This window comes from Salmo salar, chromosome 04 (assembly GCF_965601325.2).
Source record: "Salmo salar chromosome 04, fSalSal1, whole genome shotgun sequence".
Lineage (NCBI taxonomy): Eukaryota > Metazoa > Chordata > Actinopteri > Salmoniformes > Salmonidae > Salmo > Salmo salar.
Genome location: NC_138294.1, coordinates 2,869,856 through 2,887,500, shown reverse-complemented (window position 1 = coordinate 2,887,500; position 17,645 = coordinate 2,869,856). Strand labels below are relative to the sequence as shown.

General features: G+C 45.9%; 1 protein-coding gene across 1 annotated transcript in view; it reads left to right on the top strand.

Moving 5' to 3' along the window:
• LOC106592754 (uncharacterized) overlaps nt 1–12,443 on the top strand; it is a 92,013-nt gene extending 79,570 nt beyond the window's left edge. The window contains 3 exon segments of the mRNA XM_082973922.1: nt 8,227–8,314; nt 9,155–9,244; nt 9,816–12,443. Of these exon segments, the coding sequence (XP_082830048.1) occupies nt 8,227–8,314; nt 9,155–9,244; nt 9,816–9,898 (261 nt within the window). The 3' untranslated portion in view covers nt 9,899–12,443.
• The last annotated feature ends 5,202 nt before the right edge of the window (nt 12,444–17,645 follow it).

Genomic DNA, 17,645 nt, shown 5'->3' with positions numbered 1-17,645 from the left:
TAGAGAGGGTGGTAGAGGGAGTGTTCAGGGTAGATAGAGAGGGTGGTAGAGGGAGTGTTCAGGGTAGATAGAGAGGGTGGTAGAGGGAGTGTTCAGGGTAGATAGAGAGGGTGGAAGAGGGAGTGTAGTGGGTAGATAGAGGGTGGTAGAGAGAGTGTAGTGGGTAGACAGAGAGGGTGGTAGAGGGAGTGTAGTGGGTAGATAGAGAGGGTGGTAGAGGGAGTGTTCAGGGTAGATAGAGAGGGTTGTAGAGGGAGTGTAGTGGGTAGATAGAGAGGGTGGTAGAGGGAGTGTAGTGTGTAGATAGAGAGGGTGGTAGAGGGAGTGTAGTGGGTAGATAGAGAGGGTGGTAGAGGGAGTGTAGTGGGTAGATAGAGAGGGTGGTAGAGGGAGTGTAGTGGGTAGATAGAGAGGGTGGTAGAGGGAGTGTAGTGGGTAGATAGAGAGGGTGGTAGAGGGAGTGTTCAGGGTAGATAGAGAGGGTGGTAGAGGGAGTGTTCAGGGTAGATAGAGAGGGTGGTAGAGGGAGTGTTCAGGGTAGATAGAGAGGGTGGTAGATGGAGTGTTCAGGGTAGATAGAGAGGGTGGTAGAGGGAGTGTTCAGGGTAGATAGAGAGGGTGGTAGAGGGAGTGTTCAGGGTAGATAGAGAGGGTGGTAGAGGGAGTGTTCAGGGTAGATAGAGAGGGTGGAAGAGGGAGTGTAGTGGGTAGATAGAGGGTGGTAGAGGGAGTGTAGTGGGTAGACAGAGAGGGTGGTAGAGGGAGTGTAGTGGGTAGATAGAGAGGGTGGTAGAGGGAGTGTTCAGGGTAGATAGAGAGGGTTGTAGAGGGAGTGTAGTGGGTAGATAGAGAGGGTGGTAGAGGGAGTGTAGTGGGTAGATAGAGAGGGTGGTAGAGGGAGTGTAGTGGGTAGATAGAGAGGGTGGTAGAGGGAGTGTAGTGGGTAGATAGAGAGGGTGGTAGAGGGAGTGTAGTGGGTAGATAGAGAGGGTGGTAGAGGGAGTGTAGTGGGTAGATAGAGAGGGTGGTAGAGGGAGTGTTCAGGGTAGATAGAGAGGGTGGTAGAGGGAGTGTTCAGGGTAGATAGAGAGGGTGGTAGAGGGAGTGTAGTGGGTAGATAGAGAGGGTTGTAGAGGGAGTGTTCAGGGTAGATAGAGAGGGTGGTAGAGGGGAGTGTAGTGGGTAGATAGAGAGGGTGGTAGAGGGAGTGTTCAGGGTAGATAGAGAGGGTGGTAGAGGGAGTGTTCAGGGTAGATAGAGAGGTTGGTAGAGAGAGTGTAGTGGGTAGATAGAGAGGGTGGTAGAGGGAGTGTTCAGGGTAGATAGAGAGGGTGGTAGAGGGAGTGTTCAGGGTAGATAGAGAGGGTGGTAGAGAGAGTGTTCAGGGTAGATAGAGAGGGTGGTAGAGGGAGTGTTCAGGGTAGATAGAGAGGGTGGTAGAGGGAGTGTTCAGGGTAGATAGAGAGGGTGGTAGAGGGAGTGTTCAGGGTAGATAGAGAGGGTGGTAGAGGGAGTGTTCAGGGTAGATAGAGAGGGTGGTAGAGGGAGTGTTCAGGGTAGATAGAGAGGGTGGTAGAGGGAGTGTTCAGGGTAGATAGAGAGGGTGGTAGAGGGAGTGTTCAGGGTAGATAGAGAGGGTGGTAGAGGGAGTGTAGTGGGTAGATAGAGAGGGTGGTAGAGGGAGTGTTCAGGGTAGATAGAGAGGGTGGTAGAGGGAGTGTTCAGGGTAGATAGAGAGGGTGGTAGAGGGAGTGTAGTGGGTAGATAGAGAGGGTGGTAGAGGGAGTGTTCAGGGTAGATAGAGAGGGTGGTAGAGGGAGTGTAGTGGGTAGATAGAGAGTGTGGTAGAGGGAGTGTAGTGGGTAGATAGAGAGGGTGGTAGAGGGAGTGTTCAGGGTAGATAGAGAGGGTGGTAGAGGGAGTGTAGTGGGTAGATAGAGAGGGTGGTAGAGGGAGTGTTCAGGGTAGATAGAGAGGGTGGTAGAGGGAGTGTAGTGGGTAGATAGAGAGGGTGGTAGAGGGAGTGTTCAGGGTAGATAGAGAGGGTGGTAGAGGGAGTGTAGTGGGTAGATAGAGAGGGTGGTAGAGGGAGTGCTTCAGGGTAGATAGAGAGGGTGGTAGATGGAGTGTTCAGGGTAGATAGAGAGGGTGGTAGAGGGAGTGTAGTGGGTAGATAGAGAGGGTGGTAGAGGGAGTGTTCAGGGTAGATAGAGAGGGTGGTAGAGGGAGTGTAGTGGGTAGATAGAGAGGGTGGTAGCGGGAGTGTAAAAAGGTAATCTCCTATTTGGACGGTCACAGTCCAGTGATTGTGTTGTTGATGAACACAGGGGTGTTTAAGAGGTCAGTGAACACACACACACACACACACACACACACACACACACACACACACACACACACACACACACACACACACACACACACACACACACACACACACACACACACACACACACCCCACACACACACACACACACACACACACACACACACAGATAGAAGGGTCATTCCCCCCCCCCCCCCCCCCCACATCATAAACCAGATGAGCGGACTCTGTTTCCCCCAGACGTGAAATCTATAGCTGATCATCGCTGTCACTTTGTGGACAACCATCATTACAACTGAGTGATGAGGCTGGAGAAATGTAACCTCTCGTATTCAGGGAGGTATGGAGACAAGGACTGACCGTCCACGATATCAACACTAGATATGGACACAATGGAGTTAAACCCGTTAAAATGTTTGGTTCTAATGGGGTTCTAATGAGGCAGTTATTCTGATGGGGTTCTAATGAGGCAGTTATTCTGATGGGGGTTCTAATGAGGCAGTTATTCTGATGGGGTTCTAATGAGGCAGTTATTCTGATGGGGGTTCTAATGAGGCAGTTATTTTGATGGGGGTTCTAATGAGGCAGTTATTCTGATGGGGGTTCTAATGAGGCAGTTATTCTGATGGGGTTCTAATGAGGCAGTTATTATGATGGGGTTTTAATGAGGAAGTTATTCTGATGGGGGTTCTAATGAGGCAGTTATTCTGATGGGGGTTCTAATGAGGCAGTTATTCTGATGGGGGTTCTAATGAGGCAGTTATTCTGATGGGATTCTAATGAGGCAGTTATTCTGATGGGGGTTCTAATGAGGCAGTTATTCTGATGGGGGTTCTAGTGAGGCAGTTATTCTGATGGGGGTCTGTGGTGGGGCGGTTGTTCTGATGGGGGTGTCTGATGAGGCAGTTATTCTGATGGGGGTTCTAATGAGGCAGTTATTCTGATGAGGAGTGTATGATGGGGCGGTTGTCGTGATGGGGTTATGTTATTCTGATGGGGGTTCTAATGAGGCAGTTATTCTGATGGGGTTCTAATGAGGCAGTTATTATGATGGGGTTTTAATGAGGAAGTTATTCTGATGGGGGTTCTAATGAGGCAGTTATTCTGATGGGGGTTCTAATGAGGCAGTTATTCTGATGGGGGTTCTAATGAGGCAGTTATTCTGATGGGATTCTAATGAGGCAGTTATTCTGATGGGATTCTAATGAGGCAGTTATTCTGATGGGGGTTCTAATGAGGCAGTTATTCTGATGGGGTTCTAATGAGGCAGTTATTCTGATGGGGGTTCTAATGAGGCAGTTATTCTGATGGGGGTTCTAATGAGGCAGTTATTCTGATGGGGGTTCTAATGAGGCAGTTATTCTGATGGGGGTTCTAATGAGGCAGTTATTCTGATGGGATTCTAATGAGGCAGTTATTCTGATGGGGGTTCTAATGAGGCAGTTATTCTGATGGGGGTTCTAATGAGGCAGTTATTCTGATGGGATTCTAATGAGGCAGTTATTCTGATGGGGGTTCTAATGAGGCAGTTATTCTGATGGGGTTCTAATGAGGCAGTTATTCTGATGGGGGTTCTAATGAGGCAGTTATTCTGATGGGGTTCTAATGAGGCAGTTATTCTGATGGGGTTCTAATGAGGCAGTTATTCTGATGGGGGTTCTAATGAGGCAGTTATTCTGATGGGGTTCTAATGAGGCAGTTATTCTGATGGGGTTCTAATGAGGCAGTTATTCTGATGGGGTTCTAATGAGGCAGTTATTCTGATGGGGTTCTAATGAGGCAGTTATTCTGATGGGGTTCTAATGAGGCAGTTATTCTGATGGGGGTTCTAATGAGGCAGTTATTCTGATGGGGTTCTAATGAGGCAGTTATTCTGATGGGATTCTAATGAGGCAGTTATTCTGATGGGATTCTAATGAGGCAGTTATTCTGATGGGGGTTCTAATGAGGCAGTTATTCTGATGGGATTCTAATGAGGCAGTTATTCTGATGGGATTCTAATGACACTAAACAATACATGAATTGCACTATAACGGTGAGAAGCGGTGCCCACAAAGGGCCTACATAAAGCTGTCCCAACAGTAGAGTCCCAACACCTTACCACTGCTACACCTGGCTATCGGCGGAACCTTGTCTGGCAGGGAAACAGTTAATTCAGCCTCATTTACTGCCTTTAAAAAAAAACATATCTGATATGGCTGACTTGCTTAAAACAAATGTGGTTTCTACTGACAAGTGAGATGTACAAACTATGGCATAAGGGGACGACGAGCGGATAAGATGCAATCCGTAATTTCGGTTAAGACATTAACGAGCGAGCTAGGACGGACGTAGTCAATATAACTATTTGTTCAGCACTTTTGAAATGTACAGCGACAGAATTCAGAACATGGGACGTTCTTACAGTGTTCTCACCTGTACACCAAGTCAGAACCGTAGGGTAAATAAAGGGGGCATATAAGCAGACATTTAAAGCTCTTACAATATTCGATGATTACATTTCTCTAAAACAGGCTACAGGCTACATGCGCACCACCAAGTCAGAACAGTAGGTGAAATAAAGAGGTGAAAATAGACCAAATGATTAGGGCGAGGCACATGGGCTACTAACCTCTTACTACATAACGTACAGTACACTCTGAAAAAACAAAGGTTTAATCATGATGACGTCAGAGATCTTCAGGTCGTAGCTCTAGAAAGACAGGAGACTCTCTCTAATACTGTTCACCTGACAGGAGACTCTCTCTAATACTGTTCACCTGACAGGAGACTCTCTCTAATACTGTTCACCTGACAGGAGACTCTCTCTAATACTGTTCACCTGACAGGAGACTCTCTCTAATACTGTTCACCTGACAGGAGACTCTCTCTAATACTGTTCACCTGACAGGAGACTCTCTCTAATACTGTTCACCTGACAGGAGACTCTCTGTTCACCTGACAGGAGACTCTCTCTAATACTGTTCACCTGACAGGAGACTCTCTCTAATACTGTTCACCTGACAGGAGACTCTCTCTAATACTGTTCACCTGACAGGAGACTCTCTCTAATACTGTTCACCTGACAGGAGACTCTCTCTAATACTGTTCACCTGACAGGAGACTCTCTCTAATACTGTTCATCTGACAGGAGACTCTCTCTAATACTGTTCACCTGACAGGAGACTCTCTCTAATACTGTTCACCTGACAGGAGACTCTCTCTAATACTGTTCACCTGACAGGAGACTCTCTCTAATACTGTTCACCTGACAGGAGACTCTCTCTAATACTGTTCACCTGACAGGAGACTCTCTCTAATACTGTTCACCTGACAGGAGACTCTCTCTAATACTGTTCACCTGACAGGAGACTCTCTGTTCACCTGACAGGAGACTCTCTCTAATACTGTTCACCTGACAGGAGACTCTCTGTTCACCTGACAGGAGACTCTCTCTAATACTGTTCACCTGACAGGAGACTCTCTCTAATACTGTTCACCTGACAGGAGACTCTCTCTAATACTGTTCACCTGACAGGAGACTCTCTCTAATACTGTTCACCTGACAGGAGACTCTCTCTAATACTGTTCACCTGACAGGAGACTCTCTCTAATACTGTTCATCTGACAGGAGACTCTCTGTTCACCTGACAGGAGACTCTCTCTAATACTGTTCACCTGACAGGAGACTCTCTGTTCACCTGACAGGAGACTCTCTCTAATACTGTTCACCTGACAGGAGACTCTCTGTTCACCTGACAGGAGACTCTCTCTAATACTGTTCACCTGACAGGAGACTCTCTCTAATACTGTTCACCTGACAGGAGACTCTCTCTAATACTGTTCACCTGACAGGAGACTCTCTGTTCACCTGACAGGAGACTCTCTCTAATACTGTTCACCTGACAGGAGACTCTCTCTAATACTGTTCACCTGACAGGAGACTCTCTCTAATACTGTTCACCTGACAGGAGACTCTCTCTAATACTGTTCACCTGACAGGAGACTCTCTCTAATACTGTTCACCTGACAGGAGACTCTCTCTAATACTGTTCACCTGACAGGAGACTCTCTCTAATACTGTTCACCTGACAGGAGACTCTCTCTAATACTGTTCACCTGACAGGAGACTCTCTCTAATACTGTTCACCTGACAGGAGACTCTCTCTAATACTGTTCACCTGACAGGAGACTCTCTCTAATACTGTTCACCTGACAGGAGACTCTCTCTAATACTGTTCACCTGACAGGAGACTCTCTCTAATACTGTTCACCTGACAGGAGACTCTCTCTAATACTGTTCACCTGACAGGAGACTCTCTCTAATACTGTTCACCTGACAGGAGACTCTCTCTAATACTGTTCACCTGACAGGAGACTCTCTCTAATACTGTTCACCTGACAGGAGACTCTCTCTAATACTGTTCACCTGACAGGAGACTCTCTCTAATACTGTTCATCTGACAGGAGACTCTCTGTTCACCTGACAGGAGACTCTCTCTGATACTGTTCACCTGACAGGAGACTCTCTGTTCACCTGACAGGAGGACTCTCTCTGATACTGTTCACCTGACAGGAGACTCTCTCTAATACTGTTCATCATCTCTTCTCTTCACTTCTTTGTCTACTCTATTATAATCCTCATATAGCAAAGCTCTCTCTCTCTCTCTCTCTCTCTCTCTCTCTCTCTCTCTAGCGCGCTCTCTCGGGGGGGTGGCGAATCACTGAGGCAGAACGGACAGAACGGGGGGAGAGAGACAGAGAGATGGAGGGAAGGAGGGAGGGCTCAGTGACTGTCAGCTCAGGGAGAAGAATCCCTGGGGAGGAGTAAAGGTTTGAGGAAAACAAGAAAAGAGAGAGAGAGAGAGAGAGAGAGAGAGAGAGGAGAGGAGGAGAGAGAGTGAGAGAGAGAGAGAGAGAGAGAGAGAGAGAGAGAGAGAGAGAGGAGAGGAGGAGAGAGAGAGAGAGAGAGAGAGAGAGAGAGAGAGAGGAGGAGAGGAGGAGAGGACAGGGAATGTTGTTTTTGATGTGAGGGTGGTGGCTGGATTGTGGGGGGAAAAAGAAAGAGAGAGAGAGAAGAGGAAGAAAGGTCGAAGAGGAAGGAGAGAGAGATACGCTACTACTACTACTGTTCTTTTCCTGTCTGTTACTTCCTGTCTGTTCCTGTCTGTTACTTCCTGTCTGTTACTTCCTGTCTGTTCCTATCGTTTCCTATCTGTTACTTCCTGTCTGTTCCTGTCTGTTCCTGTCTGTTCCCATCTGTTCCTGTCTGTTCCTGTCTGTTACTTCCTGTCTGTTCCTGTCTGTTCCTGTCTGTTCCTGTCTGTTCCTGTCTGTTCCTGTCTGTTCCCATCTGTTCCCGTCTGTTCCCGTCTGTTCCTGTCTGTTCCTGTCTGTTACTTCCTGTCTGTTCCTGTCTGTTCCTGTCTGTTCCCGTCTGTTCCCGTCTGTTCCTGTCTGTTCCTGTCTGTTACTTCCTGTCTGTTCCTGTCTGTTCCTGTCTGTTCCCATCTGTTCCCGTCTGTTCCTGTCTGTTCCCGTCTGTTCCCATCTGTTCCGTCTGTTCCTGTCTGTTCCTGTCTGTTACTTCCTGTCTGTTCCTGTCTGTTCCCGTCTGTTCCCGTCTGTTCCTGTCTGTTCCTGTGTGTTTCTGTGTGTTCCTGTGTGTTCCCATCTGTTCCCATCTGTTCCCATCTGTTCCCATCTGTTCCTGTGTGTTCCTGTCTGTTCCTATCTGTTGTTAGCTGTTCCTATTGGTTCCTATCTGTTGTTAGCTGTTCTTATCTGTTCTTAGCTAGTTCATATCTGTTCCTATCTGTTCCTATCTGTTGTTAGCTGTTGTTAGCTAGTTCATATCTGTTCCTATCGGTTCCTATCTGTTATTAACGGTTAATAACTGTTCCTATCTGTTTCTGTTCCAGGAGGAGATTTTTTCGGGGAGTCCCTATTCCCACCCTCAGTATTCCACATATAACGAGTCCTGGAGATTTCCAAACCCCAGCCTGTTAGGTAAGGCAATAACCCCTACACCCATCATGGACATTATTCAATTAACCAATTAACCAATTAACCAATCCACCATTCTTTCTCAAAGACATCCTAATTCCCTATTTAGTGCACTACTACTTTTTTGAGCAGAGCCCTATGTGTGAATTTGATATCACTGGAGGTTGAAGTTCAGGCTGTGCTGACCACTAGGTTAAGGGGTTTATAGAGGTCAGGGGTTAGTCTGTAGTCTACACTGACTGTAGATTGACTGTAGTGTTGTTGTCCATAGAGATAATTAGATGACTTAACTTGGGGATAGAACCCTTTTTTTGTTGTTGTGTGGACTTTGAAGGCTTCCACCATTTTAAAGTAGTCGACTGGGTGGTGATTCCTATGGGGTTTCCTATGGGAGCGATCAGGCTTATGATCAGAGCACTGTCTTCTTCTTCTTCTTCTAATAGGATGCTATGGTTTGTTAATGGTTTTAATCTATATTAATCGCCATCTAGTGGCTACAATAAATTAATGCCACACAATCTATAGTTCAGGACTTCAGCCCTGGAGGTGGCAGTAAATCATCAATATTAGACTGAGCCTCTTTTTCAAATATAAAAAGAAGAAGAGAAAATTGACTACTTCAAAATGGAGATGGCCTCAACGGCGCTTGACCCCCCCCCCCCCCCCCCCCCCCCCCGTGCTATCGCAGAAAACCATTATTGAGGACTTGACACAAAGCCGAGTTCTCTAACTAACCTTACGGTTGTGTCTGTGTCAGAGATTACAGGTCAGGGGTCAGAGAGAGGTCAGGGTTCAGAGGTTATTAACCTGTAGTGATGTCCTCTCTCTCTCTCTCTCTCTCAGTGTTCCAACAGGACTATGGGTCTCTCCTGGGGACGGAGATCGGCTGTTCCTCTGGCCTCTTCACCGCCAGCCAGACGGGACAGATGCAAGGTGGGATTTAACAGTAGCTCTGTACTTCCAGACAGTCCAGTGGAATTACCTACAGTACAGACAGGCAGGCAGGCAGGCAGGCAGGCAGACAGACAGACAGACAGACAGACAGACAGACAGACAGACAGACAGACAGACAGACAGACAGACAGACAGACAGACAGACAGACAGACAGACAGACAGACAGACAGACAGACAGACAGACAGACAGACAGACAGACAGACAGACAGACAGACAGACAGACAGGGCTGACATAGTGATGAGGCTGACAGGTAGAGGAACAGGGGAGGTAGGTGTCAGTGTGTGATTGATGGATATGACAGGGACAGGTATCCGCGTGGGGAGTGTGTGGCACAGGGGATTAGAAGTAGCAGCGCTCTGTGTGTGTGTGTGTGTGTGTGTGTGTGTGTGTGTGTGTGTGTGTGTGTGTGTGTGTGTGTGTGTGTGTGACCATCTTCCCGTCAACTATAACAATGCTGCTCCTGCCCAGCCACTAACTGAGTGTGTGTGTGTGTGTGTGTGTGTGTGTGTGTGTGTGTGTGTGTGTGTGTGTGTGTGTGTGTGTGTAGGGTCGCCGTACTACTACAGCGCGGCATCGCGAGGGGCGGGACCGGCTGCCACGGCAACTGCCTCCGCCTACGACCGCCACTGACCCCGCCAATCAACGATGAAGAGGAGGATGAGGAAGAGGAGGAAGAAAGGAGAGATAGCACCAGCACTGTCCAATAGTAGCCTGCCAACTGACAGAGGAGGAAGTAGAGGAGGAGAAACAGGAAGGAGAGGAGGAGAAACAGGAAGGAGAGGAGGAGGAAGGAGAGGAGGGGGAAGGAGAGGAGGAGGAAGGAGAGGAGGAGAAACAGGAAGGAGAGGAGGAGGAGGAAGGAGAGGAGGAGAAACAGGAAGGAGAGGAGGAGGAAGGAGAGGAGGAAAAACAGGAAGGAGAAGAGGAGGAAGAGGAAGTGGACGAAGAGGACGAGGAGGAAGATCTGCTTTACATCAGTAAACTCCCGACTGCGCGCTTTTGATTGACACTCGAGCCGACCAATCCCTGCTGAGCTGAGACACTGACCTATTGCTATTGCACCTGTTACGATAACGTGGAATAAACAGGAAGGATGCACCCACAGAGACTGATCCCAGGTCAGATTGGAGAGTTTACCACCTAACGGGTAGGGTTAGGATCTGAGGAGGGCAAGCTGATCCCAGGTCAGATTGGAGAGTTTACCACCTAACGGGTAGGGATAGGATCTGAGGAGGGCAAGCTGATCCCAGGTTAGATTGGTTGTTATTATATACACCAGGACTATTCGACTGTAGTCCAGAGCCCTCCTGGTTGTCACCTGGTTGTCATCCTGCCCCTCTAACCAGGGACTGATTCAGACCTGGGACACCAGGTAACTAGACTGTCTGGCCAATCACTGACATTAATCAATCAATCAATCAATCAATGAACTACTAGCCAGGGAGACTAGCCGCCCAGCAGAGACAAAGACCTGGAGAGATGGAACTGAACAGCCTCCACATTACAGCCTGATAAGTACAACGTAGAGGGTGAATCCCAATAGGATCTCCTTTCTCCTGAAGTGTACACTCGTTCACTACTTCCCACTAATCTAAAACCATTGGATTGGTAGAGGCTTTTTTTAAATTAATTATTGTTATACCAGTCATTTCCTTTGAACTCAGTGAAGGGAAGTGAAGAAAGTGCCTACTTTGGGAGGAAGGACGGCAGACAGACAGACAGACAGGCAGACAGACAGGCAGACAGACAGACAGGCAGGCAGGCAGACAGGCAGACAGACAGGCAGACAGGCAGGCAGACAGGCAGGCAGGCAGGCACAGAATATGAGCCACCCGAGTTTCTGGTGAATAAGATGGATATATATAGAGTGAGAGAGAGAGACAGAGAGAGAGAGAGAGAGAGAAGAGAGACAGAGAGAGAGACAGAGAGAGAGAGAGAGAGAGAGAGTAATATATTTAAATCCCTTTTCGCTGCACTCAAAAGTGACCGTATAATTATGGCTCTGTCTTTCCGTTTTTAGAGGTGATTTCCATTATTTTCACACATCCTGAATATGCTAACGAGTAACCAGGAAGTAGTAATGGTGGCCACACCCCCTCCTCTCTCTCTCTCTCTCTCTCTCTCTCTCTCTCTCTCCAAAATCCCCAAAGATAGTGGTGCCCCCCCCCCCAGTGGTGTGGCTGACTAACGACAAGAAGCACAAAGTGACCCAAATCACCTTCATATAGACGCCATTTTGACTTCTTCTTCTCCTTCTCCTTCTTAGTGCTTGTCTTCCATTAGACATTCGTTCTTCAGTGGGAGAATAAACTGAAACCTATGGTTTTTCTCCCCCCCCCCCCCCCCTCTATGTGTTCTGCGCTGTGACAATGCATGAGTTAGGCCTTTACTGATACTCTGACACACACCAGTATGCAGGGAACTGTCCCTAGTCACTGATCTAAGGTCAGTTATATACCCCCTCCAATGGTTAAGGATAGGACCTGGGAGAGGCTAAACTGATTCTAGATCTGTGGTTAAGAGCAGGTTCTAGCCTTTTTAGTGCCATTTCTCGCGTAACCGGCCCGTCTGTATGAGATTTGTATATTTAAAAATCACTTAAAAGAAGGACTAAATAAGTCTAGATATCAATATCGATTTTGAAATATTCATGATATTTAAACATTTTAGATTTTAGTGACAAAAAAATTTTACAAAAAAATTGAGAATAAAAAAGGTGTGATGTAGTTTTTAGCCTGAGAGTGACTTGTTTTGGATACTCTCTCTGTGTGTGTGTGTGTGTGTGTGTGTGTGTGTGTGTGTGTGTGTGTGTGTGTGTGTGTGTGTGTGTGTGTGTGTGTGTGTGTGTGTGTGTGTGTGTGTGTGTGTGGGTGTGTGTGTGTGTGTGTGTGTGTGTGTGTGTGTGTGTGCAGTTGTAGCTGTCTGGTTGGAAGGAACCAAAACTGAACATAAAGAGATATATATATATATATCTATATAGCTACAGAAAACTACTGAACAAACTGTTGTTTCAATCTCTGTTGTAAAATAAATAGCGATAGAAAATAATCCTTCAGTTACACATTTGTAGACCTTAATAAAGTTGTTTTGTATGCAACTCTAAAGAAAACCCCTTACTGTGGTTCGCCTCGTGTGCTCGATATGGGTAAACCCTGTGGACTTAGTATTACTAGAACGGACATTCTAGAACCACCAGACATTCTAGAACCACTAGACATTCTAGAACCACTAGACATTCTAGAACCACTAGACATTCTACAACCACTAGACATTCTACACCCACTAGACATTCTACAACCACCGGACATTCTACAACCACTAGACATTCTACACCCACTAGACATTCTAGAACCACTAGACATTCTAGAACCACTAGACATTCTACAACCACTAGACATTCTACACCCACTAGACATTCTACAACCACTAGACATTCTACAACCACTAGACATTCTACAACCACCGGACATTCTACAACCACTAGACATTCTACAACCACTAGACATTCTACACCCACTAGACATTCTAGAACCACTAGACATTCTACAACCACCGGACATTCTACACCCACTAGACATTCTAGAACCACTAGACATTCTACACCCACTAGACATTCTAGAACCACTAGACATTCTACAACCACTAGACATTCTAGAACCACTAGACATTCTAGAACCACTAGACATTCTAGAACCACTAGACATTCTACACCCACTAGACATTCTACACCCACTAGACATTCTACACCCACTAGACATTCTACACCCACTAGACATTCTAGAACCACCGGACATTCTACACCCACTAGACATTCTACAACCACTAGACATTCTACAACCACTAGACATTCTAGAACCACTAGACATTCTACATCCACTAGACATTCTACACCCACTAGACATTCTACAACCACTAGACATTCTACAACCACTAGACATTCTAGAACCACTAGACATTCTACACCCACTAGACATTCTACACCCACTAGACATTCTACACCCACTAGACATTCTAGAACCACTAGACATTCTAGAACCACTAGACATTCTAGAACCACCGGACATTCTAACCCACTAGACATTCTACAACCACTAGACATTCTACAACCACTGGACAATCTACAACCACAAGACATTCTAGAACCACTAGACATTCTAGAACCACCAGACATTCTACACCCACTAGACATTCTACAACCACCAGACATTCTACACCCACTAGACATTCTACAACCACCGGACATTCTACAACCACCGGACATTCTACACCCACTAGACATTCTACAACCACTAGACATTCTACAACCACTGGACATTCTACACCCACTAGACATTCTACACCCACTAGACATTCTACACCCACTAGACATTCTACAACCACTAGACATTCTACAATCACTAGACATTCTACACCCACTAGACATTCTACATCCACTAGACATTCTACACCCACTAGACATTCTACAACCACTAGACATTCTACACCCACTAGACATTCTACAACCACTAGACATTCTACAACCACTAGACATTCTACACCCACTAGACATTCTAGAACCACTAGACATTCTACAACCACTAGACATTCTACACCCACTAGACATTCTAGAACCACTAGACATTCTACAACCACTAGACATTCTACAACCACTAGACATTCTACACCCACTTGACATTCTAGAACCACTAGACATTCTACAACCACTAGACATTCTACAACCACTAGACATTCTACACCCACTAGACATTCTAGAACCACTAGACATTCTACACCTACTAGACATTCTACAACCACTAGACATTCTACAACCACTAGACATTCTACACCCACTAGACATTCTACAACCACTAGACATTCTACAACCACTAGACATTCTACACCCACTAGACATTCTACACCCACTAGACATTCTACAACCACTAGACATTCTAACCACTAGACATTCTACAACCACTAGACATTCTAGAACCACTAGACATTCTAGAACCACTAGACATTCTACAACCACTAGACATTCTACACCCACTAGACATTCTACACCCACTAGACATTCTACACCCACTAGACATTCTAACCACTAGACATTCTACAACCACTAGACATTCTAGAACCACTAGACATTCTAGAACCACTAGACATTCTACACCCACTAGACATTCTACACCCACTAGACATTCTACAACCACCGGACATTCTACAACCACCAGACATTCTAGAACCACCGGACATTCTAACCCACTAGACATTCTACAACCACTAGACATTCTACAACCACTAGACATTCTAGAACCACCGGACATTCTAACCCACTAGACATTCTACAACCACCAGACATTCTAGAACCACCGGACATTCTAGAACCACCGGACATTCTAGAACCACCGGACATTCTAGAACCACTAGACATTCTAGAACCACTGGACATTCTAGAACTACCAGACATTCTACAACCACCGGACATTCTACAACCACTAGACATTCTACACCCACTAGACATTCTACAACCTCCAGACATTCTAGAACCACCAGACATTCTACAACCACTAGACATTCTAGAACCACCAGACATTCTAGAACCACTAGACATTCTACACCCACTAGACATTCTACACCCACTAGACATTCTACAACCACTAGACATTCTACAACCACTGTACATTCTACAACTACTAGACATTCTACAACCACTAGACATTCTACAACCACTAGACATTCTACAACCACTAGACATTCTACAACCACTAGACATTCTACAACCACCAGACATTCTACAACCACTAGACATTCTACAACCACTAGACATTCTAGAACCACTAGACATTCTACACCCACTAGACATTCTACAACCACTAGACATTCTACACCCACTAGACATTCTACACCCACTAGACATTCTAACCACTAGACATTCTACAACCACTAGACATTCTAGAACCACTAGACATTCTAGAACCACTAGACATTCTACACCCACTAGACATTCTACACCCACTAGACATTCTACAACCACCGGACATTCTACAACCACCAGACATTCTAGAACCACCGGACATTCTAACCCACTAGACATTCTACAACCACTAGACATTCTACAACCACTAGACATTCTAGAACCACCGGACATTCTAACCCACTAGACATTCTACAACCACCAGACATTCTAGAACCACCGGACATTCTAGAACCACCGGACATTCTAGAACCACCGGACATTCTAGAACCACTAGACATTCTAGAACCACTGGACATTCTAGAACTACCAGACATTCTACAACCACCGGACATTCTACAACCACTAGACATTCTACACCCACTAGACATTCTACAACCTCCAGACATTCTAGAACCACCAGACATTCTAGAACCACTAGACATTCTACACCCACTAGACATTCTACACCCACTAGACATTCTACAACCACTAGACATTCTACAACCACTGTACATTCTACAACTACTAGACATTCTACAACCACTAGACATTCTACAACCACTAGACATTCTACAACCACTAGACATTCTACAACCACTAGACATTCTACAACCACCAGACATTCTACAACCACTAGACATTCTACAACCACTAGACATTCTAGAACCACTAGACATTCTAGAACCACTAGACATTCTACAACCACTAGACATTCTACAACCACTAGACATTCTACAACCACTCGACATTCTACAACCACTAGACATTCTACAACCACTAGACATTCTACAACCACTAGACATTCTAGAACCACTAGACATTCTACAACCACCAGACATTCTACAACCACCAGACATTCTACAACCACTAGACATTCTACATCCACTAGACATTCTACAACCACTGGACATTCTAGAACCACCAGACACTCTACAACCACTAGACATTCTAGAACCACCAGACATTCTACAACCACTAGACATTCCAGAACCACTAGATGGGACATTCTAGAACCACTAGAAGGGACATTCTAGAACCACTAGAAGGGACATTCTAGAACCACTAGAAGGGACATTCTAGAACCACTAGAAGGGACATTCTAGAACCACTAGAAGGGACATTCTAGAACCACTAGAAGGGACATTCTAGAACCACTAGATGGGACATTCTAGAACCACTCGAAGGGACATTCTAGAACCACTAGAACGGTAATGGGATGGCTACAGTCCAGTGTACAGATTTCACACTCTGCGTCTCAAATGGCACCGTTTCTCTGCAACAGCAGCCAGTGCACTACGTGGGGAACAGGATGCCATTCGGGACGCGGGCTTTGCCTTTGTCCGTTCTACTAAACTCTAACTCTGCAGTGGAACCAATCCTTAACATTCTCTCTCTCTCTCTCTCTCTCTTGATTCTGAGGCATTAGATCCTGAAACTCACCAGCTGACAAAATAAGGTGCCTTTAGGTTTATACCTGAACACTCCCCTACTGACCACACGTCACTGACCCTCCCCTACTGACCACACGCCACTAAAACAAGTGCCACTGATCTACACAGACACAAAATGGCTGCCCCTAGCTAGAGCCCGAATGGAGGTTCTTTCCTCGAGCCAAACCAACCTGGCTACTACACCCCCCATTGGCCTCCAGGCTTGGGTCAATAGGTCAACATATCATCATGACATAATCCAATTGGACAATGAACAGGAAGTGAGTTAGGTCGGGACAACCAATCGGAATACAGACTTTTAGAGCAGAATTTGCATATTAGCAGAAACTTATAAAAACTCAGACAGGCTACTTAATCAAGCACAGAAAACCCAGACACAATCATGTAGCGGAAGGCTAGGCTACCACTCGATCATCATGAAATATGTCAGATATCTCCTTGATTTAAGTTAAGACAATAGTGACTTCTAACTGTGATTTAATTAAATCTCAGAACCTTTCTCTGGTAATCCAGTCTGTCTTTTACTTCCTTTCTTATTTCTCTGTATTTCTTTATTTTCATTCTCATGAGACTTTATCTTTTTTCTTTGCGGATACACACACACACACACACACACACACACACACACACACACACACACACACACACACACACACACCCCGCTAGTGTCAATTTGAAGAGATATCGACCGTTGGACAGACATTCCCCTAGAGGAAGTGAATCCAGTCATCATCTCTTCATCTCCACTCCATCTAAAGCCCTTCAACTCAACTACACAAGGACACCGAGGGCTGCGTCCTAAATGCACAAGGACACCGAGGCTGCGTCCTAAAATAGCACACTATTCCTTATTCAGCGCACTGCTTTTTATTCTTTTTTTTTTAGCAAGTAGTGCACTACAAAGGGAATAGGGTGCCATAGGGCTCTGGTCTAAAGTAGTGCACTACAAAGGGAATAGGGTGCCATAGGGCTCTGGTCTAAAGTAGTGCACTAC